The sequence below is a fragment of the Centroberyx gerrardi genome, chromosome 18 (assembly GCF_048128805.1).
Source record: "Centroberyx gerrardi isolate f3 chromosome 18, fCenGer3.hap1.cur.20231027, whole genome shotgun sequence".
In the NCBI taxonomy this organism is placed as follows: domain Eukaryota; kingdom Metazoa; phylum Chordata; class Actinopteri; order Beryciformes; family Berycidae; genus Centroberyx; species Centroberyx gerrardi.
In genome coordinates, this window is record NC_136014.1 from 15,019,787 (window position 1) to 15,045,911 (window position 26,125).

The 26,125-nt window shown below is 44.0% G+C and overlaps 2 protein-coding genes across 2 annotated transcripts; both read left to right on the top strand.

The window, feature by feature from the left end:
* The first annotated feature begins 2,960 nt into the window (after nt 1-2,960).
* LOC139918638 (microtubule cross-linking factor 3-like) lies at nt 2,961-8,075 on the top strand. Its single transcript, XM_071908091.1, has 8 exons — nt 2,961-3,131; nt 3,947-4,171; nt 4,629-4,787; nt 4,909-4,977; nt 5,690-5,959; nt 6,474-6,860; nt 7,138-7,806; nt 7,965-8,075. Exons 1-8 carry the CDS (start codon nt 2,976-2,978, stop codon nt 8,073-8,075), a joined length of 2,046 nt encoding a protein of 681 aa, XP_071764192.1. The 5' UTR covers nt 2,961-2,975.
* Nucleotides 8,076-10,214: 2,139 nt separating this feature from the next.
* Nucleotides 10,215-16,595, top strand: LOC139913936 (uncharacterized). The gene is made up of 6 exons (XM_071902138.2): nt 10,215-10,254; nt 12,063-12,332; nt 13,500-13,838; nt 14,350-14,429; nt 14,673-15,600; nt 15,760-16,595. Exons 2-6 carry the CDS (start codon nt 12,189-12,191, stop codon nt 16,015-16,017), a joined length of 1,749 nt encoding a protein of 582 aa, XP_071758239.2. The 5' UTR covers nt 10,215-10,254; nt 12,063-12,188; the 3' UTR covers nt 16,018-16,595.
* Nucleotides 16,596-26,125: the final 9,530 nt, after the last annotated feature.

Here is a 26,125-nt window from a genome sequence, read left to right on the forward strand (position 1 = left end):
CCTTCCCCTCTGCTCTCTCACTATCAAAGTATGAAACAAACTGCTGATTCCCAATCGAACACACACACACACACACACACACACACACACACACTACTCTTATGCTTAATAAGAGTAGTGGCACATGATGTGGCACAAATCCAACATATGGGCTTATATATATATATATATATACATATATATATATATATATCATATATATATACATATATATATATATATATAAGCCCATATGTTGGATATATATATATATATATATATATATATATATATATATATATATATATCTATAGATAGATATATATATATATATAGATAGATATATAGCTTATATCAATTAACCCCATCACCCAGCCATAGACTGTAGTCAGTCTGTTAGAGAGAGAATAGGGACAGTTTGCATGAGGTTAAGTCCAAGAGCCGACCTGTCATTCACTCATCTCATTAGCAATTATATGACTAAGGAGCTCATTCTAGTCTAACAGAGTCGAAACAGTCAGCGTTTTATTGGCTCTCCGTCTGTGTGGTACAGATGGTTGCCTTCAAGGCCCATGCTGGGTCGGTTTATGCGTGTAGAGCACCCTCCAGTGGCACCGAGATTCATTACATGTAGATGAGGGGTCAAATGACGAGGCTGGTGACAAGAGAAGTTAATGGGCACATCTGAAAGTGTTTTCATGTTACACTCGATATCACCAAGCGGGAAGCAAGAAGGGGAGTTATATTTCTCTTTGTGTAAATATGTGAATAAATAAATAAATGTGGCCATACCATTTAGCAGAAGAGGTGTAGCCTATTCATCATTAAAATAAATGAGGATGTATTCCTAATGACATATAGCCTATAGCCTACAATCCAAACTAAGGCTTAATAGGCTACTAGTACTAAACTGACAGCAGGTTGGGGCCATTCATGAATTGAATTGAGAATGCATGGTAAATTCCAATTCAATTCCTGGAGTTGGAATTGGAATTGGAATTGCACCCAGCTCTAAGGAAGCAGAATTGGAATTAAATTGGAATGACAGGAAACAGAATTGAATTCCATGAAATTCCACTTCTAAAGCTGGGCTCAGTTGTTGCGATTGTTGTTTGCGATTACAAAATTGGTTAAGTTTCTCCTTGTGTGTGATGCAACCCGATTTCAAAAGCATAAGAGAGGTTGTCTTGACCTGCTAAACATTATTAATCAGCCATTATGAATCAAATAAAACACAAAATGCATTCAATCATAATTAGCCTACATGTTATGCATCAAATACCACCTGAAAGGGACCTTTAACAGTTTATGATATTCAGAATTGATAATACATAGGCTAACACTACGTGTAATCTCGGATGTGTGGTAAGAAAACAAAACAAAAACAAAAAAAACATGGAATCTCACAGAATTTCATTGATTTAAATTCAACTTCCTGAAATTACAATTCAGTTCCATTTATGTTTCCAGTAGGTTTTTTCAAATTCAAATTCCAAAGTTGAATTGGAATTGATGAGAGAGAGAGAGAGAGAGAGAGAGAGAGAGAGAGAGAGAGAGAGAGAGAGAGAGAGAGACTGAAAAACGAGTGTTTCCCTGCTTCCTGGTTTGACGTATGCGGCTACATCGTCACGTCATTGTTTTGTGCCTGTCTGGCCCTGCAGTGCCTGGTGGTGCCCCGTGTCAGCGACTCTTGGTGCTCTGCGGTAAGGATTCAGACATGATGTGAAATAGACTCTGGAAAACTGCATTTGTTTGGACTGTGTATAACAATTAGCTATGTCTACAAATGAACATCAGTTTTGGTCTGACTTAAATAGTCAGACCATACTTAAATAGTTTATTGGATTCCTGGAATTTAATTATATAGAATTGAATTAGGAATTTTGAGGCTTTAATTTAGTTTTCTGGCTTTAATTGTCTTTGGATGGGGTTTTTTGGATGGAGTGGCGGTCGGCCCAGTATAGTCCATCTTGGTCCTGGACAGAAGAGGCCAAATGCCAAGTAAAGTTGTGGGCCCGGATGAGAGGAGCGCTTCGACAGGCCAGCAGAACAGCGACATCTAGCGGCATTCAAGGCTCATGTGCCCCATCAAGGCCTCATGGCTGCATACTTGCAAAAAAATCCTATTAACTGTCTAGTTGTCAAGACTGCAGAAATCCTGTTCCGTATGCAGGTGATTATAATCAGGCTATGATTTGTAATTAAATAACAAATCATAGATCATATAACCTACGTAAAATAAATGTCATACGCCACTGAATGCAGTTTGCTTCATGTGCACAGGCTAAAATGATTTTTCCTCACGTCGCTCTATTTACACTTTGCACAGGGTGACCTATTAGAAATCATAGAGCTGTCTGGAGTTTATTTCAATGGACAAGAGGATGAACCCTGCCGCACGCGGCGCTGCGGATCCTCCAGCGGCATCATCGTCATCATCAGCAGCAGACAATAGCGCAGGGAGGAGGCAGCACCGCGCTTCCTCGCCGGCCAGAGCCCAGGAAGGGGCCTCAAAACGAGCTCCCAGACCCTCCGCCAGGTCCAAACCTCCTCTTTCTGCTGGGGGGAGTAGAAGTATCGGGGCAAACGAGAGCCTGAGGTCCGCTGACGGAAGGGAGAGGGAGCCCGAGAGTCGCGACGTGGCAGCTGTTCACCCGGATGGTGCTGAAGCTGATCCCGTCAGACCAAACAGGGCGGATGCTGTCGGAGAAGATCAGGGCAGACTCCATCCACCGGCGGATTCACCGCCCCGTCGCTCCTCTTTACGCTTGCCCTGCCTGAAAGGTGATTCGTCGTCGCAGCGTTTCGGGTCCGACAGAGCCTCGTCTTCCTCCTCGGCGAAAGAGAAAGGGAGGAAACGCGAAGGAGAGGAAGGAAGCCGCAGGTCTTTGGGCTGCGGACCGGGCCTGGGTTTGGGTTTGTGGCGCGGAGGATGCTTACAGACTGAACTGATCCACTTCCATCTGCAGAAGAGACTGAAAAGAAGCGGTGCGAAGATGCAAGCCAAGGCAGCCAGCCCAGGCGCAGGAGAGGCCGCTCAGGCAGAGCCGGAGCCGGCTTCAGAGGCGACTGAGGCGGGGTCCGTGACACAGCAAGACCAGGCCCTGCACGACGAGATGGAGAGGCTGCTGGAGGAAAATGAGGATCTCAAGGTGTGACACTCCTGCCATATCAGTTTTCTGTGTAGGCGAGGAGTGGTTTAATATGCTATGTCTAGATTAAATCATAGTTTAAAAGTGATATCACCATCATTTTCATTGTAGGCCCCTGCAAAACAGTCTGTATCTGCACGCTGAGTTTTGTTTTTCATTTTAGGCTTACAGAAAATACTCATTTATAGTTATTTTATTTAGGCTCATTTATAGCCTACTAAGCAAAATAGGCCCATACCAAACCTTCACATTGCATGCTGTGATTGCAGTGTCATTACTTGACTGAGAAGTAAACACAGATTGATTTATCTGTCCCTATTGAACATCCTCCATGTCCACAGAAGCTGCACCAAGACAAAACCAATAGAGCTAAGGCTTTAACTCAAATTACACTGGCTATAGATATCTGATTGGTTATTGATCACACTTACATTGATCTGGCAGGATCAATTACATCTTTTGTTCAGACAAGGGACCCACAAAAGAACCAAACACTGGGATTTGAATTTACTATATGTGCCATGTTGGCAATTTAAAAGTCTATGGGACACATCTAGGTAAAATGAAGTCCAAGCAGCTCACATTTACATGGCAGGTGAAATAATTATTTAAAAATTCAGATTGTTGTGTGTTTGGTGTTGTTGAGATGGTCTCAAATCATGTGCACTTGTCTGAAGCTGACTCTTTACTTGGCTCATGTCCAAAATGTTCATTATCTCCATCTGTGGAGCCAAAAGCCAGATTCTAAATGGTCTTAATTTTAACGACTACCATGTGGTGATCATGACACATAATCTGTGCTGTGGACCCACTAGTGTGAGATTGAAGAGATGAGGACCGAGATGGATGAGATGCGAGACACATTCTACGAAGAAGACACTTGCCAGCTGCAGGACATGAGGCGTGAGCTAGAGAGAGCCAATAAGAACTGCCGGATCCTGCAGTACCGTCTGCGGAAGGCTGAGAGGAAGAGGCTGCGCTACGCCCAGACAGGAGAGATCGATGAAGATCTGCTCAGGAGCCTGGAGCAGGACCTGAAGGTAGGGAGGGGAGGGGAAGGTGCTTGTGTGTGTGTGTGTGTGTGTGTGTGTCTGTGTCTGTGTCTACCCGTGCCTGTGTCTGTGTCTGGCTTGCAGGACTTGTGCACAACTACATGTGAAATGTTTCTGTCCCAAGGCTGTTTTTTGTGGTGTGTGGATATCGCTGTTGTCAGGTAAAAACCTTGTATCTCCAATGTCAACTTTTATTTTTATCTACTTGGTATTGAAAAGTTTTAATAAACCCAAGGGTTGTAGTATTTTCTCAACCTATAGAAGAACATGTAATCCTTAAATTGAAGTTAAAACTTCAATCAGCAATCATCACTTCAAAATCACCAAAATTGAAGTTATAAGGTTTTCAGTGACCAAAGTTGTATCATCAAAGAAACTAAACATAGTGATGTTTTTATGAGTGCATTTTCGAAATGGAATCATATGAAATTATGAACCACTGCAGGTAGCCAAGGATGTATCTGTGAGGCTGCACCATGAGCTGGAGAACGTAGAGGAGAAGCGCACAAAGACAGAGGACGAGAATGAAAAACTGAGACAGAAACTCATAGAGGTGGAGGTGACAAAACAGGCCCTGCAGAATGAACTAGACAAAACCAAAGAGGTAAGGAGAGACACACATCGCATACACAGGGACACTCACACACACACATGCACACACATTCGTAAAAATACAATAAAAATTACAACATCCAATAATCATTCAATTCATTGCCTTACAATAGTCTCAAAAGAGAAGAGGAAGCAAGGACATCCAGAAGACAGACAAGAAAGCAGCACAGACTCCTACTGAGGTGAGACGGTAACACACAATAAAATCTGATGTCTAATTACCATGAAAAATTACTTCAATGATTATCTGTGATTGTTTTGTCTTGCCTTACACAATGGAGCCAATCATATTGCCCTAAAAGTGCAAACCATGCCCAAAGGAATACTTAATGGAGATAACCATAAGGAGTTACAAGCCTTAAGAACATTTGTAGTGCTGTTATCTTAGAAACCGCTATCTATATCAGTTTCCATAATATATTATCTCAGAATTGAATAACTGCCATTTTCCCCATACTGTTGTTCCATATTTATGAGAAATCTTGTCATGAATATTTATGATAAATGCTAGTAAATACCATTAGATCAAGAGGACTTATTAAAATATCATCTAGGCCTAGCTTACATGCTCAGCTAGTGTCCTCAAGTCAAAAATATTGCCTCTCAGCACCTTAAACACTTCTCATCTTGCACCTCAGGCTACAAATCATTTGAAGGGAAGTGTCAAATATCCTCTTGGTCCAATGATAACATTTTCGCTTGGCAAGACTGGTGCAAAATTTTCTCTTCACTTGACTCTTAATTCCTTCCTTATATCTGTCTTAGAACAAAGATCGCCCCCAGAAGTTCACCGTTCTGGACTTCGGGATTCAATTCGTCTAGTTTTACCAGTTTCTACTCAGATGCACATTAGTATTTCCCGCAAATACAGCCTGTATTCCCTCTATCATCTAGGAGGACAACGAGGACCTTAAGTGCCAGCTAGCCTTCATCAAAGAGGAAGCGGTCCTTATGAGGAAGAAGACAGCCAAGATTGACAAAGAGAAGGACCGCCTAGAGCAAGAGCTGCAGAAGTACCGCTCCTTCTACGGCGACCTGGACAGCCCCCATCCCAAAGGCGAGGCTGGCGGGCCGCCCACCACCCGCGAGTCAGAGCTGAAGCTACGCCTGCGTCTGGTGGAGGAGGAGGCCAACATCCTGGGGAGGAAGATTGTTGAGTTGGAGGTAAGAGTACTAGACAATCCTACATGGGGCATATTATGGGAATACTACCTGAGTGGGAGTTGTTCACTGTGATTATGGATATGACAGTGATTCAATAGGTATAAGGCTGTGCCCACACCCATAATCACAGTAAAGAACATTTTCAAGGGTGTTATGACTTCAGTAAAATGGTTTCCAATACATTTGTACTGTCTGAAAAGTTTCGTTGAAAGAAGTATAAGAATAAAAACCAGAACAAAACAAGAAAAATCACAGACTAGCTGCCTGGTTACCACAAGAGTTGCCATAGCAACCCCTCAACATCAGATTGCTTGGCTGAAAATGCATTATGAGTCCAGCAATTTCACCAAACAAAACCTTGAAAGTCATTGAAAAGTCCTTGAATTTGATGTCCGAGTGAGTGTGGGAACCCTGATATAAACTATGATGGTAGATTTGCCCAAGCTTCTGAACATACTATGTATAGTTTAGCCAGTCGTCACTGCTGACCAGCCCGTCTCCCTCTTAACCTCAGGTTGAGAACCGCGGCCTGAGGGCTGAGCTCGACGACCTCCGTGGTGAAGGAGAGGGGGCGGGGGGCTCTGGGGGCGGAGCGATGGGCGGGTCGAGCACAGGGCGAGGCCTGGGCGAGGATCTGACCGAGCTCCGACAGCAGCTGCAGCTGGTGGAGGATGAGGCGGAGCTTCTGAGGAGGAACCTGGCCGACGCCGAGGACCACAACAAGAGGGTGACTGCTGAGCTGAACAAGCTACGGTTCAAAGCCGGCACCCACGAGGGAGGTTCCAGGCACGGAGGAGGGGGAGGAGCCGCGGGAGGTGGAGGGATTGATGCAGCAAAGGCAGAGAGCCTGCAGGAGGAGCTGAAGACAGCCAGGCTACAGATTAACGACCTGAGCGGCAAGGTATTGATTGATTATGTTGACACTGTCTTAATCATTTTCATTTGATTGTGGGCTGACAGATGACAACCAAAAATGAAAAATGAAATCTTATTACTGTATGTTTCTGTCCTACCTTTCTTTTGTCTTAAAATAAAACCCATCCTACTATGGCTCTTATGAAAAATCATTTACCTCTGTATTGCTAGTATGTCCTATCCTGCATATTTTGATCAAGTATAGAGGAAGGATAGAAACTTTTGTATTGCCCACTCAGTCCCACCTCTCTCTCTCCCTTTAGGTAATGCAGCTTCAGTATGAGAACCGTGTGCTGCTCTCCAACATGCAGCGCTATGACCTGGCCTCCCACCTCTCCCTGAGGCCCAGCCCGCGGGACAGCGATGCAGAGAGTGATGCTGGCGGTGCGACGAGCGGTCGCCGCGAGAGCGACGACGACTCCACCTCTCGTCTGTTGCCGCCTCACCGCAAGCGTGAGGGCCCTGTGGGCGGAGAGAGTGACTCGGACGAGGTCAGAAACAACAACGGCGGCAGCCGATGCCTGACACCGACCCGGGGCCTCTACACCCCCACCGGGCCTGAGGGCGCCGCCTCCTCCGCCTGCTCGGCCATGGCCCGCTTCCTGCCCGGCGGCCGATGCAGCCTGCGCGACCGGCAGCAGATGATTGACATCCGCGTAGAGGCGGAGAGGCTCGTTCGGACCATCGACCGGCTCATCGCCGACACGGCTACCATCATCTCCGAGGCACGGGTCTTCGTTTCCAACGGCGACCTAATGTTTGGGCGAGCAGGGGAGGAGGGTGGAGAGGAGGAGGGGGGCAGGGTCAGGGAACACGAGCTGCTGTATCGCATTAACGCCCAGATGAAGGCCTTCCGAAAAGAACTGCAGGCCTTCATAGACAGACTGGAGGTGCCCAAGCTTGAGGACAGGGAGACAGACGAGCCGCTGTCGGTGAGTGAGACTCACAGTCACACTGTATGAGCATATGTTGCATGATGGATGTCTCAAATGTGAAATCGAACAGGTCAATGCTAATTCTGTTTCTCTTGTCCTCACTTAATCCACCCTCTTGTTTCCCATCTGTTATGGTTTGTCATTCCTCTCTCCAGATGTTCCAGCCTATCATTTTGCTCATCCTCATACTCGTGTTATTCTCATCCCTTTCCTATGCCACCATCTTTAAACTAGTCTTTCTCTTTACCCTTTTCTTTGTTCTGTGATGTACTCCCTTAATTAGCATCATCCCTTGTTTGTTTTGCTCTGTTGATTTCCCCCCCCCCCACATCATTCGTTGCCAAGGTTACCGAAAGCACAGGAAAAGCACCACACTCGTCCCATGCCACAGTCGCATTCAAGGAAGTATGGCTAGGTTCAATACTGGAGTCTACATTACCCATAACACATTGCTGTCCCCATCAACCCTTTGTGAAGGTGAGTTACATGGCCACACCCTCTATATGAGCTTCCAAAACAGGTTAGCACCCTTTCTCTGGGGCCAAATAGAAACTGGTACTTAGGCTGTGTTCACACTGCAGCTGTATGTTTCTCAATTCTAATTTTTTCCCTCCCATGTGACACAAATCTGATGTTTTTAGTGCAGTGTAAACAAAAAATCCCTCTGATCTGATGGAATCTGATCTTTTCATTTCTGATTTTGGGTCACATTCACACTGTATGTGGTCCCAAATCTGAGGACTAGAGAGGACATAGCCAGTGTTCGATACAAATGCAAGCGAAATGGCTGAGTTAGGCCACAGCAGAACTTCAGCTGCAGTGTCAACAAAAAATCAAGAGTTGCATATGTCCTTTTTGGACCATAATTTCAATGAGATGACAGTTTGTTCAAACTGATATTGGATATATAAAATTCTGACAAAGTCAGACAAATCAATCAAATGTGAGCAAAAAAACAGAATTGAGCACTAAGGCCTGCAGTGTGAACGTAGACTTACAAAAGTACACCTACAGTACCCTCCTTCCAATGGCAGAAATAGAGGTCATATAGGCTTTAAATGTAGCAGCATTGCTTATATCACTGCTGTGCTTTAAGGTCACAAGGCCACAAGGGAAGGAAACTAGAGGATTATTCAGAGCTGCTTTAGGCCCTGCTTTAACCTTGCTACTAAATATATTTTCTTTTATAATGGGTTATGACAGCAGTCATTTCTTATTTATTTTTCAGAAGTACACATCAGTTTACCGTGCTGCTTTTGTTGCAACAAGGTACGGTAAGAAAAAGGTTTTTTTTTAATTTTCCCTCTCATCAACTGATAGACTGTATTTGTCATTATAAGGGAACACAACAGGTGGAGGAATGGTGGTGATGATCCAGGGTTTCAAGCTAGAAGGGGCCCTGATGATCATCTCAAGTGCCAAATGTCAGATCTTGTCCGGGGCCCCAAAATTCCTCACAGTGCCCCTGATTAGATGTAGGCATTAGTAATTGATGGTGTGGTAGATGAACAGTGGCAACTGTCTTCCAGACACTCATCCCTCACTGCAGTGCAGAGATGAGTCAAGAACACAGTCACCTGTTCTCAGGTTCAGGTTACTCAAGTCTGAGATTTCACACATTTGGTTCCTTTGCCCAATTTCCAGCACATCTGATGCCTCTTTTGCAACACTCTTTGTTAAATGTGTCACTACGTTTTAATGTTTGCCCAAACTGTTGTCTAATGACTTAAAGTAATATTGCACAACCTTAAACAAACCTGAGGCAATGACAAGCTCACTACAAATGACATTGAAAGTCGTGAAACACTCTCTTAAATAAAGATATCATTGACTGTGACACATTATTATTCACGGTGTCACATACACCCATTTGGCATCCTTTGGAAAAATGAATTGTCGCTGGGGTTGGTCACAGGACAAAATCTGCCCAAGCATCCTAAAGCGGAGTAGCAACAGAGAAGCCTATTGGCTAAGAGATTGCAGCAGCTGAAATAGCTATGCAAACACTTTCCCTCTCTCCGTGAGCTCCTGTAATTATAGCCAGGATGCTGGTGACGACAGTTGTCCCATCGGGACTTCAAATGCTGGAATAAATTTGACATTATGACATTTGATCCCGGCTCCAATGGCGAGCCCACGTAAACAGTGGAGAGCACTATAAAGGCCGGGTACCCCGGCTGGAACAGGACTTGTTTACCCCTTTACTCAACATACCTGCTCCGGACTTAACCTCGACACCGAGGCGTGACTAGGAGAAGGGAGCCCTTTAAATCCAATCCGCGGGGCTTTACGTAACATAGTGGAGGAAAAGCGAGGGGGAAGCACCGGCGACCAGGGGACTGAATATTATATCTGCTGGAGGGGAGAGAGCGCACATCGCACAGGGACTAGACCAGGCTGAAGGATTTATACTGAAAGTCAGCGAGAACTTGGTTTCTGAGCACGGTAAGCGTCAGTTAGCCGTAAAATGGGCCGAGAAGTTACACTAGTTGTTCTGTAACTGGATAGATAGATAGATAGATAGATAGATAGATAGATAGATAGATAGATAGCTAGATAGATACGTTATTGCCCATTTCTTGAAATCTGGCTTCACCGTAGTGGAAAAAAAAAACAAAAAAACCTTTCAGTATATATACAGAACAATTAGGCTACAAATAGTACCAGAAATAAATAAATAAAAAAACAGACATACAGCATAGAGCTACAGGTACAATGACAACACAGTACAGTAGCAGTAAAATAGCGTTAAATTGCTGTGATGGCAGGTGTATGGTGTGGAGTATATTGTGACCAAATAAAAAAATTAAGACTGTGTGAATGGCAAAATTCTAAGTTGCAAAACCAAACGCTGGTCCGAGTCCAACGTTGTTGTGTTGTCTTTAGTCTTTTGATGATTCATTTATTTCGGCGCTGTGTTATTATTATACAATTTTTTTCCCCCAATTAATATTCAGCATGCCATTTGTTACAGGTGTTCTCTCTATCACCCTGTCTCTCCCTGACACGCACACACACACACACGCACACTCCCTCTGTCTCTGTCCTCAGCCCCAAGCACAGGGACAACTATTAGTTTACGATGCATAGTTACATGTTTATAAATAGGCTATCTCTACTCTTACATCACTGGTGGGAGGGAAGCGGCTGGTATATTCGGGTACTTTCGACTGGGATGCTTATCATATTCGTTAATGGCAACAACAACAACAACAACAACAACTCCTGTCTTGATTTACTGGATACGATTTACGCCCGTATTTATTAGTGCAACCGTGCCTAACCGTGTGACACAGGACTTCACCATCCTATTCCAATTTAGATGTTTTGATGGATATTGATAATATATAGGGGGTAGTTGCGCCACAGCGCGCAGAGAAACGGGAGACGCAGAGGAAATGCGTCCTTGTTAGAAACATGAACGCATCTGAGAAATATGACACAACCGAATATTTTAAAGAGGCGTTTTTTAACTTAAACCTGCATTTGAAACATGTGGGGGGGTTAGGGTTAGGGTTAGGCTCAATGGGCCACATCTTTAAAAATAACATGAAGGGGGCATTCAGGACCAATGTGATCCAACATCTAATAACTGAATATTATAATAATTTATCACATTGACCAATATCTTGTCAGTTATCCGTCATCAGTCCACAGAAATCTATCCGAGATAAGCGGGCTTTTGAAGTTTTGGTGGCAAATAATATTAGATGCAGGGACTTTGCCATACCTCTGGGCTTACTGAACTGACGGCCCTGTGGAGAAATGTGTACCAATGGGTCAAGTTCCAAGTAAATGGCCGTCCCCGTGCGCGCTTGACATTTTTTCTTCACATGTTCCACTGCAAAACATACAGGGGGGGGCGAGGTGTCAAGGAGCAGGCTGGCGGTCAGAGTGACCAAGAGGCTAAACACTGATGCTGTCATGCAACACTCTTGTCCACACGTGCAGTATAGGTAGGCTTACATGCCTGTGAATTTTGAAAAAGAATGTTGAAGGAGAGGGCTAAACATATCTGACCTATGTTAGGGTACACTGCAAAAAAGTCATATAAACTGGTATTGGGTCTTAAAATCTTATTTTTATTCATACAAGTGGAAAAATCTGCCAGTGGGTTGAAACGATTTCACTTGTTTACAATGCAAATCAACTTGTTTCAAGATTTTTTTTGAATATCTTTGTTTCAAGACAAACTTTTCTAACCATAACAACCTCCCTTTTCTCTCTCCTCTCCCATATATTTGTCTTTATAGTGTTTCCAGGCCATCGATCCTTCCTTCCCTCACTGGCAACCCTGAAGTGACCTCTGACAGGAAAGCGACACAGGAGAAAGGGAAATTGTCGTTTAGAAAGCCTCTGGTTATTGAGTGGCCTGCGTCATGGCAGCCATTGATCTGCAGCGCGGCCTGGAACACAGTGGCCGGGGCTGGGGGCAAGAGAGGCCGGAGCTAATGGACAGCTTTGACTCAGAGATGCAGGAGTGGGAGGACCAGCTGCAGGACATGCAGAGGAAAATAGAGGAGGTGAGCTCTCGTATTAAAAGGGTCGGACTGCAGACGCCTAAACAAATCAAACCAATCGACACAGAGCTAGCATTTTAACATCAAGCTGATCTTTGCTGCTACAGTTGCTGGATCTATGCAGTTAGGACTAGTAAAGAGGCATTTTACTCCTAATGTATGAAAATGGGTTTGGAATGGCAACCCTGTGTTGTAGGTTTGAATCTGATACACAATTGTCACAACTGTAACTCATCCTTTATCTTGCTATTTTTCTTAATCTCCACAGTCCACTCACTAATGAAGTAGAAATGCTATATTAAAAAAGTAAAATAGCCTTTTTCACAGGAGGGGAAGAAACTCTGGTCTTTTGACCAAAACATCACCACAAACACCACAACAGTAGGCCAAACAAACTCAGCTCCATTGAATCACTCAGCTTCATGTCAAACAGGTTTAAATATGATGAGCGATGATCCAAATATGGTTGGAATCGACTCAAATATTACAATGTTTTGTCCTACAAATGTGATACTGGAGTGTGTGAACATGTAATGGTTTTGTTTTCAGGTTATCATGACCCTTCCTAGTCCCTAGAGAGTGTGTTAATTGGTGTTATATTTTCTCTGTGTGTGTGCGCACGCGCACATATGTGCATGTGTGTGTGTGTGCGCACGTGTGTGTCTGTGTTCCATAATAAGCTGTTGGCAGCACACTCACTGTCTCAACCTCATGGCCCTGCTGGAGCAATGATACAGACAAATGTTAACAAGCTAATTAAACTGTGATGTGCTGACAGACATGCTGAACACACACACACATACACACACACACAACCACACACACACATAGTGTGAAAGTGGATACTATTGAAAGCATTAAAGGCTGTGATAGGATGGGAAACACATGCTCGCGCAAAGTGAAATAGCATGTGCTTATCATAAATATAGTTGGGTTGTGCAACAATTCTGTGATAATTATAAGACTTGTTTGTTGTGTAAACACAGTCTGTGTTGTTGACTATTATGCATACAGTACATACAGAACTGTGTTAACTGTGTCAACGCAATTGAGCAGCACTAAGGCCCAAATATCTGAAGAATAACCAAAATATTTGCAGGGACAGCTAAGGATACTGCATGTGTTTTTCAGTATTTTTTGTTGATGTTTCCTTCTCGTCTCATATTTCAGCTGTACAATGAAGTTCAGGCCCGCAGAGGAGGAAACGATATCACTATTGACAACCGGAAAAATGGCGAGGGGATGGAGTTTGGCCTGGGGCACAATGGCAATGGCTTTTTTGATGGGCCTGACCATCACAGCAAGGACCACCCTGGAGCTGTGACTGTGCCAAATCACCATAGTAACGGCTGTAACTATAGCCCCAATGGCTACGGCTACCCTGCGAGCCATCAGAATGGCTATGGTTATTGCCATGCCAATGGAGTGTCCGAGATTGGAGACTTATTGCAGGATTATTTGGGACAGGGGAAACAAATGAGCCGAAAGAACAACGGAGCTCGCCATGTGGTAAGTATAGGGCAATTCTTGAAATTTCCCGGCCTTATGCCTCATTCTGTCGGCATTTGCAGATCTAAGGAAACCAGATAGGTGTATGTGAGATGAGTCAAGGCTGGATTGAGTCACCAACATATTGATTACACTTAGCTGGTTCCTTCATGTCTGCTTACAGAGACGGGTTACCAGATAGCAGCTACTTTCAGATACTTTCACCTGCTGTGTTTCCTAACTCATAACTGACAGATGATTCAAGAAGAAAGCATAGAGGTTACACTGTTCCCTGGTCCACGTGAACTGCCATGTGCATTTGCCAACTTTGAAGAAGACCAGAATACTTTTGGCTATTAAGACAGGGCCAGTATTGAGTGTTGATCAAGGTTCAGTTGATTTTTGGTAATGGTGCAGTAAAGGGGACCTTGTCTGTGATCCAGTGAAAGTACATCCCAACTCTAAGCTTTTAAATATAGGCCCAGATTGACTTGGACATTTCTTAGATATTCTTTTTTCCTATGTCCCTTAGCACTTCAACGACACAATCAAGGTGAGCCAGGATCTTCCTGCATACCAGGAGGAGATCAAAAGAAGATCTGGAAATGAAAGGTAAGTGACTTTTTACTGGGGCCACACCCTGTATTTTATGATGTATAATGGGCAGTGATATATGATCTGATCCCATACGATACGCTACAATATGATACGCTACAATATGATACGCTACGATACGATACGATACGATACGATACGATACGATACGATACAATATGATGATACATCATAAGTGAAATACCTGTCAAACTTATTTTTGTTTGTTTCTGCTTTGTTTTATTATCAATCTCCCACCAGGTTTGGTCAAGAGCGTTTTTTGGGCAGTTTTGAGGAAGCTGAAAACAGGAAGAACCGAGTGTCACACATGAAGAGCTCCCCCTGCAAAGAGAGCTCCCCCAACAAAGAAAACACAGGTGCCAAGCCCCCTCTTAGACAGAGAGATGCCCCTGCTGTGCCACATCGCTCAGCCTCCCAGCTCCCTCCTGTGTCCCCTGACTCTCCCGCTCTGGACAGGAAGACCTTCAGCCCGGGCGTCCTGGTAGATAGGAAGTCCAGCAGCCCCTCTGTCCTCAGGAAGTTTGGAGCCATGCTCCAGGAAAACGAAGGCAAAATGCTCACCGAAACAGGGGTGGTGACCCATCAGGGAGCGGTCCCAGAGCCCAAGTGCCCCACCCCCGGCTGTCAACGCAGGGCCCTGGGAGCCAGCACAGCCGCCGGCAGGGCGCCCGTGCGCGTGCCTACCCAGAAATGCCAGGCAGATTCCGACGTGCTGACAGCAGAGATGGAGCCCAGCCAAGAATGGGGGTTAGTATTAGACTCTGGAAGGCAGAGCCACATGGATCAGCGAGGAGGCTACGGCAGCTCTAAAGGATCCCAACCTAGTCCCCAGCAGTCCCAGAGGAGGGCCCAGGTGGTGGGGAGCCCCAAGCTTAGACCCAGGGCCAACAGTGGGGCAGACAGAGACATGGGGTTGGGTCAGGGGGAGAGGACCAGGAGGACTGGACCCCAGCTTGTGGAGCCCAGAATGGACTACAGGGTCTTAAGTGGTTCCTCTGGAGCTCAGAGGATCCAGAGGGGTGGGTTGCCAGGTCAGTCAGAGTTGCCAAGTTGTGGCCGAGGGAGGGATGAAGGACTTATTGAGCTGCTGGACATGCTGGAGATCCAACATGAGTACAGCTCCAGTCCCAGAGCTGGACACACGCCTTACAGACAGGATCCACAGCAGGTCAGTTATACCCATAGATAACCTTTTGAATGCATGGCCAAATGCATACATACATGTATTTTACACATTTAATTCACTTTAGAAGAAACATCTATAAAAGAAATTAATCAAACACACACATACATTGACACGTCACTCAGTCTGAACATCTCTCTCCAGGTAAACCCAGCCGAGTTGTCCCCAGCAACGTCTAACAGGAGCTTCTCTCGTCCTGCCCGGCCAGCCAACCAGCGGCCTCCTTCCAGATGGGCAAGCCGCACCCCTACTGCCAGGATCACCGCCCCGTCAGGCCCAATGTACCGCCCCCCAAGTCCCCTGACCCGCCCTCCCAGCCCCATGGCACGAACCCCAAGTCCCGCCCTAAAGCACCGGTCTCTCGTTTCCTATTCGCCTCACACTGAGACTGTCATTATGTGATATCTTTGCCTTTCACCAATGCCTGCTCCCGTCATCTATGGTCCCTTCCCCCGGGAAAGCCCTCCTGTGGTCCTCAATTCACCCTCCCTCTATGTAAATAGTGAGGACTGTTCTTTAAAACGAAGTGCTTTAAGAGATTTTGTAAGAAATGCTTCACTTTCATCTTAATGCTGTGTTCAAGAGAAAAAACATCAACAACATTCTCCAGTGTTGCTGTGGCTTTTTGCTTCTCCTGTGCCAAAACCTTGTCACCACATCAACTTATTACTCTGTTTCTGCCCCCTTCATTTATTTTACTTCTCCGCTTTTCTCTTTTTTGTATTGAATTTCAGGTGGTTATGTATAATGAGATTTAGCATGCCCCCCCTAATTTGAGGGTGCATGTTCCTGTGTTTAATCTAATCCTCATGGTTACCATTTTGAATCAAATTCAACATGGCCACCAGTAGGAGCAGTTAAAGTTGCACCTGTGTTCCCAGCAGCAACATGCTAACTGTCTATAGTGTGTTTTACTGTATCATATTGTCAAAGTAACGTATTTAAGATGTTCGAATAACAACAGTGACAAATGACTATGACACGCCTTTAATGTATTTTTTTCTTGATAATAAACATGACAGTGCTTTGACATAAAGAGTCTGTCTCCATTGCAGCATTGCTTCGTATTGTTTGATTAATATTGGGTCAGATTTCAGGGTGTTGATGATTTAGTGCGTGTCAAGCCTATGGCTATCTGATACCACCAGCTCCCTGCATGCCAAACCAATGGCTAGCACTTCAGGTCTCAGCTCAAGCAATGCCAGTGCTGCTGCAAATCAGCTAACTATCCACTAACTTCAACACATTAACTGGCTCAAGCATAATTTAGTAACTGCATGTTAAAATATTTATAAATGTATCTCTGAGGCCCATATTTGACGCAATACTTTCACAATATGCCACACAAATTTTCCAGACTTCATTATATAGAATGTTTTCTTCACACGGGAGTTGCCTGGAATATATAAAACACACATTATCACTGTACAGTGTTGGCTCACACAGTCAGTCTATACCATGGTGGCCTCAGTACTGATAGATTGCTTTTCATGTTCTGTGGTTCTCGCCTCATAAAACTGCATGAGCAACCCTTGGCTTCCCTGCCACCTTGTCTGCTGCTCTCTAGCAGGTGGGAAAACACACACACACACACACACACACACACACGCACACACACACACACACACAGTACAAGAGTATATTACATAGACAAGCATGCGTAAACACATCCTACACTTTTCTCACTCATATTAACTTATACACAGTCACCTTTTTTTTTTTTACACATGGGCACACATGTTCATGCTCACACACACACACTTCTGGAGGAGGTAGAGTGTGAAATGTCATGTAAAGGCTGTGTGGGTGTACGGAAGTCCCTTGGCCCCACGATGCCTCAGTCCTGTCACCCAACCTCTCAGCGCTATGTAGCACCTCAGACAGAAATAGCAAGCGTGACGTTGTTTTGGTGCCAGAAATCTTAGCCTGCTGTCCATGGTGGTATAAATAAAGAGTGGAGGGGGTGTGTCCCCTCTCTGTATCTCTCTATCTCTCTCTTTCTTTTATCTTGCCCATCGCTATTTCTGACTCCCAATGAAAATATTAATCAAGTTATCTTTTTTTTTGTCACCTGGGGTTTTCAGTTGCTCCATACGTACCTGTGTCCTCCAGCCACCTCTATCCATTTATCAATTTCTTACCCTTTTTTATCACACTATATAAATTCTCAACATTATTCCATGTTTATTCCTACTCTCTCTGCTTTCAGCACTTGACTTTTCTGCTAATTGCTTCCTTGTTAAAGTAGTTCTGTTCCTCTGCCTCTCTTCTCCCGTCTCCAGTGCGTGTGTGTGTGAGTGAGTGTGTAAATGAGAGCCTATCTTACAGGCTGGCACCTCCTCGGGCTGCACAAGGGTATTTTAACGAGGCATCCTGTTGGCTATCAATCCCCTGTCCTGATCAGGCCCCCTGCTAGCTCTAGGCAGGCTGCTGCTTGCAGAGTCTAGCAGAAACTTTAGGTGATCCACAGTATTAAGTATAAAGAAGGTAAAGTGAGTCTTTGGTGTATATTTTCCCCGATGTCTCTTTCCCTGTCGCTCCACCCCCTATCCCTTTTTCCAGCTGTCCCCCTCCTGCCCTTTCGTAATGGAGGGCATGCAGAGGAGCAGACAGACACAGATTGGCAGAGCTTGGCACAGCATGTTCCCTACTGGATAGGCTATTCATGAGAGAGAGAAAGAAGAGAGAGAGAGAGAGAGAGAGAGAGAGAGAGAGAGACAGAGAGAGAGAGAGAGAGAGAGAGAGAGAGAGAGAGAGAGAGAGAGAGAGACATATGACTCAGAGAGAAAGGGAACAGAAGAGCGAAGGCCCCTGGAAGTGCAGACAGCTGAACGGTAGCCATGGCTCCCCTGACGTCAGCAGGCCAAGTTATCACACACACACTCCGACCCCCGAGGAGGGAATAGACCCATCATAAAATAGTTTTACGTAATAGCACTGAAGACTTCTAGGAGCATCTCTGCCAAGTTACACCACTTGTACATAGCACAGCATTCCTGCACAAACATGTACTTTACTACACTTTGTCCACTGCAGTCTAGCATATGGGAAACACAGACACACACACCAGACACACACACACACACTCCATGAAGATGTACCATCAACCGTACATATTGCTGTAGTATGTCATGTATGAGAACTGCGTATGAGCAGCAGCCATTATCATGGCTTTGATCGCTAAGGGTGCTGATCTGCCCTTTCCATGAGTTATAGTGTGTGTGTGTGTGTGTGTGTGTGTGTGTGTGTGTGTGTGTGCATCAATGTGCGGCTGTCCTGGGATCAGCGCCGACACACAAGAACACACAGATGCACTTGTGTTCCGTGATGTCACCAAAGAGCCGAGCCAATAGGAATGATGCTCAACATTTTAGTCTCTCCTTTGTTAAATTGAGGGAAAGTAGCATAATATACTCATCTTTTTTTTTACACAAACTAACTAAAGACTAAACTAAGTTTTGTGCAGTGCAAAGAAACTGTGGAATTGCCCTTTCCTTGATCTTGAAAGTGCTTGACTAAAAATGTATCAAACAATGGAAACTTGACACACAAGTCTGCTTTTAAGCTGTTCATGAAATGTTAATAGATTCACTTACAAATAAATCATTTGAAATCATTACTTTATTATCAAATGTGTTCGTTTTTTTCTAAGTTGATGCATAATTTTACAGTTAGAGAATTTAGTACTGAATATTAGTGAAAAGTAAACATATTTAACATAACATTAAGCAAACTTATGCTGATGTATGCTATTAATGCATTTGAAACTTAGTCGTAATCTTAGGCCAGAGTTGGGTTTATTTAGCTATGTGGAGTCAAAGATCACTAATGGAGACAGACTGTCTGGATCAGTTGCTAGGCAAACTTCAGAACCGTATCCACTGTGTTCATGCAGACAAGTTCTTTACATCTTCTATATGATTATGAGCATTACATCGAACTGAACAAGCCTCTGGTGACCGAGACGACAATGAGGGTTCTTGCTGGTGGTCTGAGGCACGTGTGAATCTCACGCTCCTTCCTGCCTTCTCTTGCCCTCATACACCTGTCCTGTGCCCTCTGCCCCTCTATCTCCGTCTTGCCAAGCCTCTCATTCATTGGAGCTGGGCTAGGGGGTCTACACTGACATCCTTAGCATGTGTCAGTTGCTACTGCGACAGACTCAAAATAGACATTTAACTGCCACTTATATATATGTGGGTGTGTGTGTGTGTGTGTGTGTGTGTGTGTCTGTGTGTGTGTTCACACAAATGTGAATAGGAGAGTGACAGGACCACCTTGTTCCAGAGGTTAAACATAATGGGAACTAGAAGTCCTGAACCTGAGATACTTTACACATGACCGGGGTTCACAGTCCTTCACTTTGCATTATATGGAATGTTTTCTCTTGTTAAACTTTAACAGTCCGCAGAAGTTTGCATGTTTGAAACAACAAGCATTTTAGGATGCTTTCGAGTTCTACAGTGTTTGCATATCTTTTATTTTAAGAGGATGTCCCCCTCTGGCATCCACCTGTGCTGGACATGTGAGTTCAGGGTTTCGTAAACAAGTTGGGAAGATGGCTGCCGGTTTTGCAGCCTTCTCATGACCTTTTGTTGTTGGATATAGGCTACTTCCTATGTGACTTAGAACAAAACATTTCATGCAGATCTAACATCAAACCCTCATTTAGTTGTCCATTCAGTGTACCATCAAAACCTTTTGACAAGTGAGAAAAGCACAGAGTTTCTTTTCGCTTTTTCTCTCACATTAAAAGATTTCAGAAAACTAGTCCTGTCAAATTTACATATTTGCCAAGCCTACTCTTGAACACCTGTGTAGTCTGAATGTGCAGGACATTTTTAAGCTGTGTATCTTCTACCTGGAGTGTTGACGGCTTAAATTATGAATTTAGGGGTCAAGCCTTTTAGACCATAGGTGTACTTTTGAAACCCACCTCTCCACACTTCCATTTTTCACCCACTTTGTGTACAAAGTACAAAAAGTCCCATCTGTTGGACTAGGGCTAGTGTCACGATCTAACTCGCTCTATCTTCGTCCACCTGTCCGAACTGTCAGTGTGTCCGTATCCACCCCATTGAAATGACCATCTCAAATGCCTGATGATGAGTGCAGCAGGATCCAATACAAGAGGTGGGACCATCAAGGACAGCCAGGAGGACCCTAAAGGGTCCTTGAGAATTTCAGCCCTCTCCATTAAAATAGAATGGGGCCCAAAAATCTCCCCTTTGAAAGGCGACCCGCGGGGCTCGGTTTTCAAAACAAGAGCGGGGTGCTCTCGTGGGATTAGCTGGTGTTGCCCGGCAGAGGTGACTATAGTGGACTACTTAACGTGTGACCAATGACAGTCCAATTTGGTTTCATTGGAGCGGCCGTCTGGGAGCGACAACATGGCTAGCCGTCTGGCCTCTGGTCCTGTACGCACGCAAACATGCCCTCCTTACACTAATGCAGAAGCAGGCACGCACACTTTCACCACAGAGCACAAAAGTGCATTGAACAAAAAGCTAGCCAAAGCCAGCTGCACACACACACACATTGTTCTGTATCAATGATGCTGTGTCATTGATTAATTATGGTGGAGGACTGGACTGGAAGAGGGAGACAGATAAGGCAGAAAAATTCAAGAATAAAGGCAAGATGAAGCTGGGGTCAGTGGGTTGCTTTCACTGTGGCATGCTGGGAGAACAAGGGGGACAGATGTTTCCTGAGTATCTTAGCTCTGCAGGGGGAATGACAGGCTGGAATGAGACTGGTGGGTGAGTAATGAGCCCAAAGCTAAAGGATATGGTACACACTGTGACATCTCTCCCTCCCAGTATATACCAACTCCTATACAATGTGTATAGGTGGTTGGCAAATGTTCTGAAATATTTGTTGGTGCTGTGGCCACCCAAAATGTTTTTATTGCTGTTACCATTATGATTATGATGCTGACCATTATAATGATGTTATGGATGCTTTAACCCACTAATCATCAAAGTAGTCCGTCACACAAACTAGTTCCGCAAGCATTTTTCACAACGCACTAAAAGTGAAGTCAAGGAGCAATTGTTTGGTGACAATATTAATATTTCCACTATAACACTGACAGTTTGTCTACAACAGAGGGAGAAAGTGAAGGAGGGAAATTAAATAGATGGCCCCTGTCCGAAAAGGGAAAGGTGAGACCACCAAGGCCTGTGGGGGTCCTGACAGCAAAGTAACTCTATTTCACTCTCACTTTTTTCTTCTTTTCTTCCTCTATCTATCCACCAATTATACATTAACCTTTTTCTCGCTCTTTTCTGAATTTAATCAACGTTGGATTTATGTTTCTGCTCATTTTGTTGGTTGTTAAGGAAGAACATATCACTATTGCACATAGAACTGTATTACCACAGAGATTGTTAATTAGATGTAAGAAAAAAGAAAGCCAAAAGGCATTTCTATGATGCAGAAGAAGCCAAAAATACAATATACTCCAAACAGATTGATTTCTTTAGCTTTGCTGACGTTTTAGTAACAAAATGAAACCTTTTGAAAAATTAAAAACCTTTTCACTATTAGGTATTTTTTTTAAATTATATATTAGGTACAATTCCTTATTTATGCAAACAGCTCGCTGCTCCAGACAGTGAGTTACATTAGTAGAGGTTCACTTACTGTTTGACTAAACATTAGAATGAGAAACGTGTGATTTAAGTGACTTTGAACGTGGTATGATGGTTGGTGCCAGACGGGCCGGTTCTAGCACCTCAGACTGGCCAACCTCCTGGGATTTCTGCACACTACAGTGTTCAGATATTACATCTAGTCAGCTGCAGTCCTGAGGGCGAAATTGCCTTGTTGATGACAGAGATCAGAGGAGAATGGCGAGACTTGTTCCAGCCAACAGGTGGGACACAAGTATGCAAAAAACATCTTAGTACAATAGTGACGTGCAGAATGGCATCTCAGAACACACAGCTCATCAACCTTGAAGCAGATGGGCGACAACAGCAGAAGACCATGCTGGGTTGCACTCCTGTCAGCTAAGAACAAGAAGATGAAGCTTAAGTGAGGGCTGATCACCAAAATTGGAAGACTGAAGAGTAGAAAAACTCTGGTTTCTAGTGCAACATGTTGATTTCAGGGTTAGAATTTGGCATAAACAACATGACTTCATGAATTCCTCCTGCCTGGTGTCAACTGTACATGCTGGTAGTGGTAGTGTAATGTGTAGGGAATGTTTTCTTGGCACACATTAGCCCCCTTGGTACCCTAAGTACTGTTGCTGTTCCCTTCATGGCCACCGTCTACCCTTCTTCAAATGAATACTTCCAGCAGGACAATGCATCATGTCACAAAGCACGCACCATCTCAAGATGGTAACAGTAACATGACAGTGACTTCAGTTCAGTCCCCAGATCTCAACCCAATATGGGATGAGGTGGAACAGGATGTTCACTGCATGAGTGTGCCACTGAAAAATCTGCAGGAACTGAGTGACACTATTGAATCAACATTTCCCGCACCTTGTTGAATCCATGCCTCGAAGAATTCAGACTGTTCTGGAGACAAAAGTGGTTTCAATTGTGACTTTATTTCTCAGAATACTGACTTTTTTTCTCAGAATACTGACTTTTTTTCTCAGAATTCTGACTTTATATCTCAGAACTCTGACTTTATTTCTCAGGACTCTGACTTAATTTCTCAGAACTCTGAGATATAAATTCAGAATTCTGAGAAATAAAGTCAGAATTCTGAGATATAGTCAGAACTGTGAAAAAAAATGTCAGAATTCTGAGAAATAAAGTCACAATTGCGAGAAAAAAACTCACAATTGAGTTGTTTTTTATTTTATTGAGTGGTGGGAATGGGCTTCCATAGGTTCCTACCAGTACTAGCCAGGCGTTCCTAATAAAGTGGCCACTTAGTGTATACCGCTTGCTCCATTTTCTATACCTTATCTGGCACAGTCTTGTATTAGATGACAGACGGGATAGAATGCAAACTAAAAATAAAGAGATGGTGGAATCATATGGTGCTGCATTTGGAAATGGTAAATACCTAGACTACAAACTGTATGATTTCAGGAGTCATCATAGCAATTGAGTGACACGCAAGTGTTATTAATGGTTCAGTAGCACCGGGCTTAGCGAGGCGTGTCATATGATAGGCACTAATGGCGTTAGGCCGATGATGGTTACAGTAGGGATGAGGTCATTGCTGGCTCCTGCACCAGTGAGATACCTCGTCTGTGAATCTCAGCATTATTGCTGGAAATACACATGGCGTGCGTAAATGTATAGACACAACACGCACAGACACAGGAAAGAACGCGCTCACTAAAATTACTTCTAGCAGTGGAGCAGCAGTGCATCAAGCAGGTCAGATGATGGCTACATCAGTACTATGCACCAACACAGACACAGATGTGAATATACAGTATGACAAGTTTGACAAGTGAAAACATCTATGAACTAGCCTAGATATCTTTGTTTTCTTACACAATGAACACGGTTCAATTAAATACAAAAAATGAATTTCTATAAGTACACATATGCTTAATCGACATGACCAACCAACCTTGCTCAACAAAAACAAGGTCATAAATAATGCACACAACAACAATTCTCTACTGTGATCCTCGGAGTGGTGAGAGACGAGGGTATGTATGACGGGACTATTTCTGGAGGGATTGGAGACCGTGTGTGTGTATTTTCTGTGGTGTGAAGCGGGAGGGTACAGAAGGCATTTGACCAGGATATGATGGGATGTATTGGGCAGTAAAAGGGCAGCTACATGTCTGCAAACCTATATTACTCATGTCTCCTGTCTGTCTGTGTATTTGACTGGGAACTATGTGTGGCCTACCACATACATATCCAGGCCAAGAGCAGTCGTTGACCTCACATCACACACGCACACACACACACCCACATTGTCTCTTCTCTAAACCCATGAAACATGCCACTCTTCCTCTTTCACCATCACTCCATCTATCTGCTCTTCTTTGTTGATGTCCTTCATATTGGCATCACGTGTTTTATCTGTATGTGTACCACCCTGTATGTTACCAACTCCATCTAAATACAGTCTGTCTTTCCACGACTGCCTCATATAAATCTGTCAATGTCTCAAAGCATGTCAGCGGAGTCAATGTCCTTCAAAATAAAAGGCACGCTATTGATGTGTCTGTGTACAGCACATCATGCGAGTGCTGCTGCTGAGTGCCATATGGAATATGGCATATCACACACAAATAGAGTTATGCATTATGGTATGACTGCTTGATAACTTAATGTATATCGCCATTAGTGTAAGATTGAAATGAGGATTGTAAAATCCAAATCTGATTTGCATTGAGGAATTAAAACTAGATGAAAAGTTACATATCTTTTTGCTGGATGAAGCTCCCTGTGCTACACTTTGACTAACGGAAGTGACACCACAAGGTTGTGATGTAGGCCATCATCATAGCAATGCTGAAACCTGTTGACCTAAGACAGCATGTCTCTAATCTTCTTCTGGTGGACATCACCAAGCACAGTGAAGCTGCTGAGATGGCTACAGAAGCATAGTGTGTGAAATCAATTTGAAATCAATGAGGTATATTGTTATGACCTCAAAAACTTGGCTCCATATCACAAGAGGACCACAACGTAAGATAAGACAACCAAAGTTAAAGAAAAAACTGCAATTATTTTTTTATTTTAACAAACCATAAATGTGGAAACACAAAGTCATAAGGGTCAGGAGATCCAGTCGAACAGATCAAAAGGAAGGGAAACTCCTGGGCCAACCACACTTTGGGCCGTCAGACAAAAACTAAACTAACAAAGAAAGCCACGAAAACTGGACTACTGGACCAGCTTCCTCAAGGGAAAAGACAAGAACAAAAGAACAATATAAAAAGTCATAAAGAAAACCAAAAACATGTGCTGCAGTGAGACATGTTGTTCTCATTCTGCCCCCACAGGATCATTCCTCAGGGAGCGTTTATAGGCACCACCCAAAGGTGCCAGCAAGGCAGCTAATCAGACCGACTGGCAACACCTGGGGAAAGACAAAGAGAGGAAAGAGAGAGAGAGAGAGAGAAAGACACACATAGGGCAGGAGAGTGCATAAAGGGAATTTAGATATGTTGGTAGTTGTGGTTGTGATTTTTTTGTGGATGGTCCCATGGATGTGTTAAACTAGGATGGGCTTGAGCATGTTTCCTCCAAAATAGGCTGTAGCTGCTCTAATATAACTCAAAGAAACGTTATAATGTATATCCAAAAGAACTTCTTCAGTCAACATTTTTCCACCCACCTCCCTGGAGTTAATGGTAAACAGCTCTGTTTCAGTGCTGACAGGACACCAGCCAAAGTCTGGCTCATTAAACAGTGTTTCTAATGCAAGTCACAATCCCACTCAACACACTGAGCCTGTGGTTTGCCACATTTGGTGAATCCTGCAGGCCAGCTGCATTGGTAGCAGTGCTCACACAGTTTTGTCAGTGTCTCCTCTTATCCCAAAATGTCTGGAACAACCAGCACATACA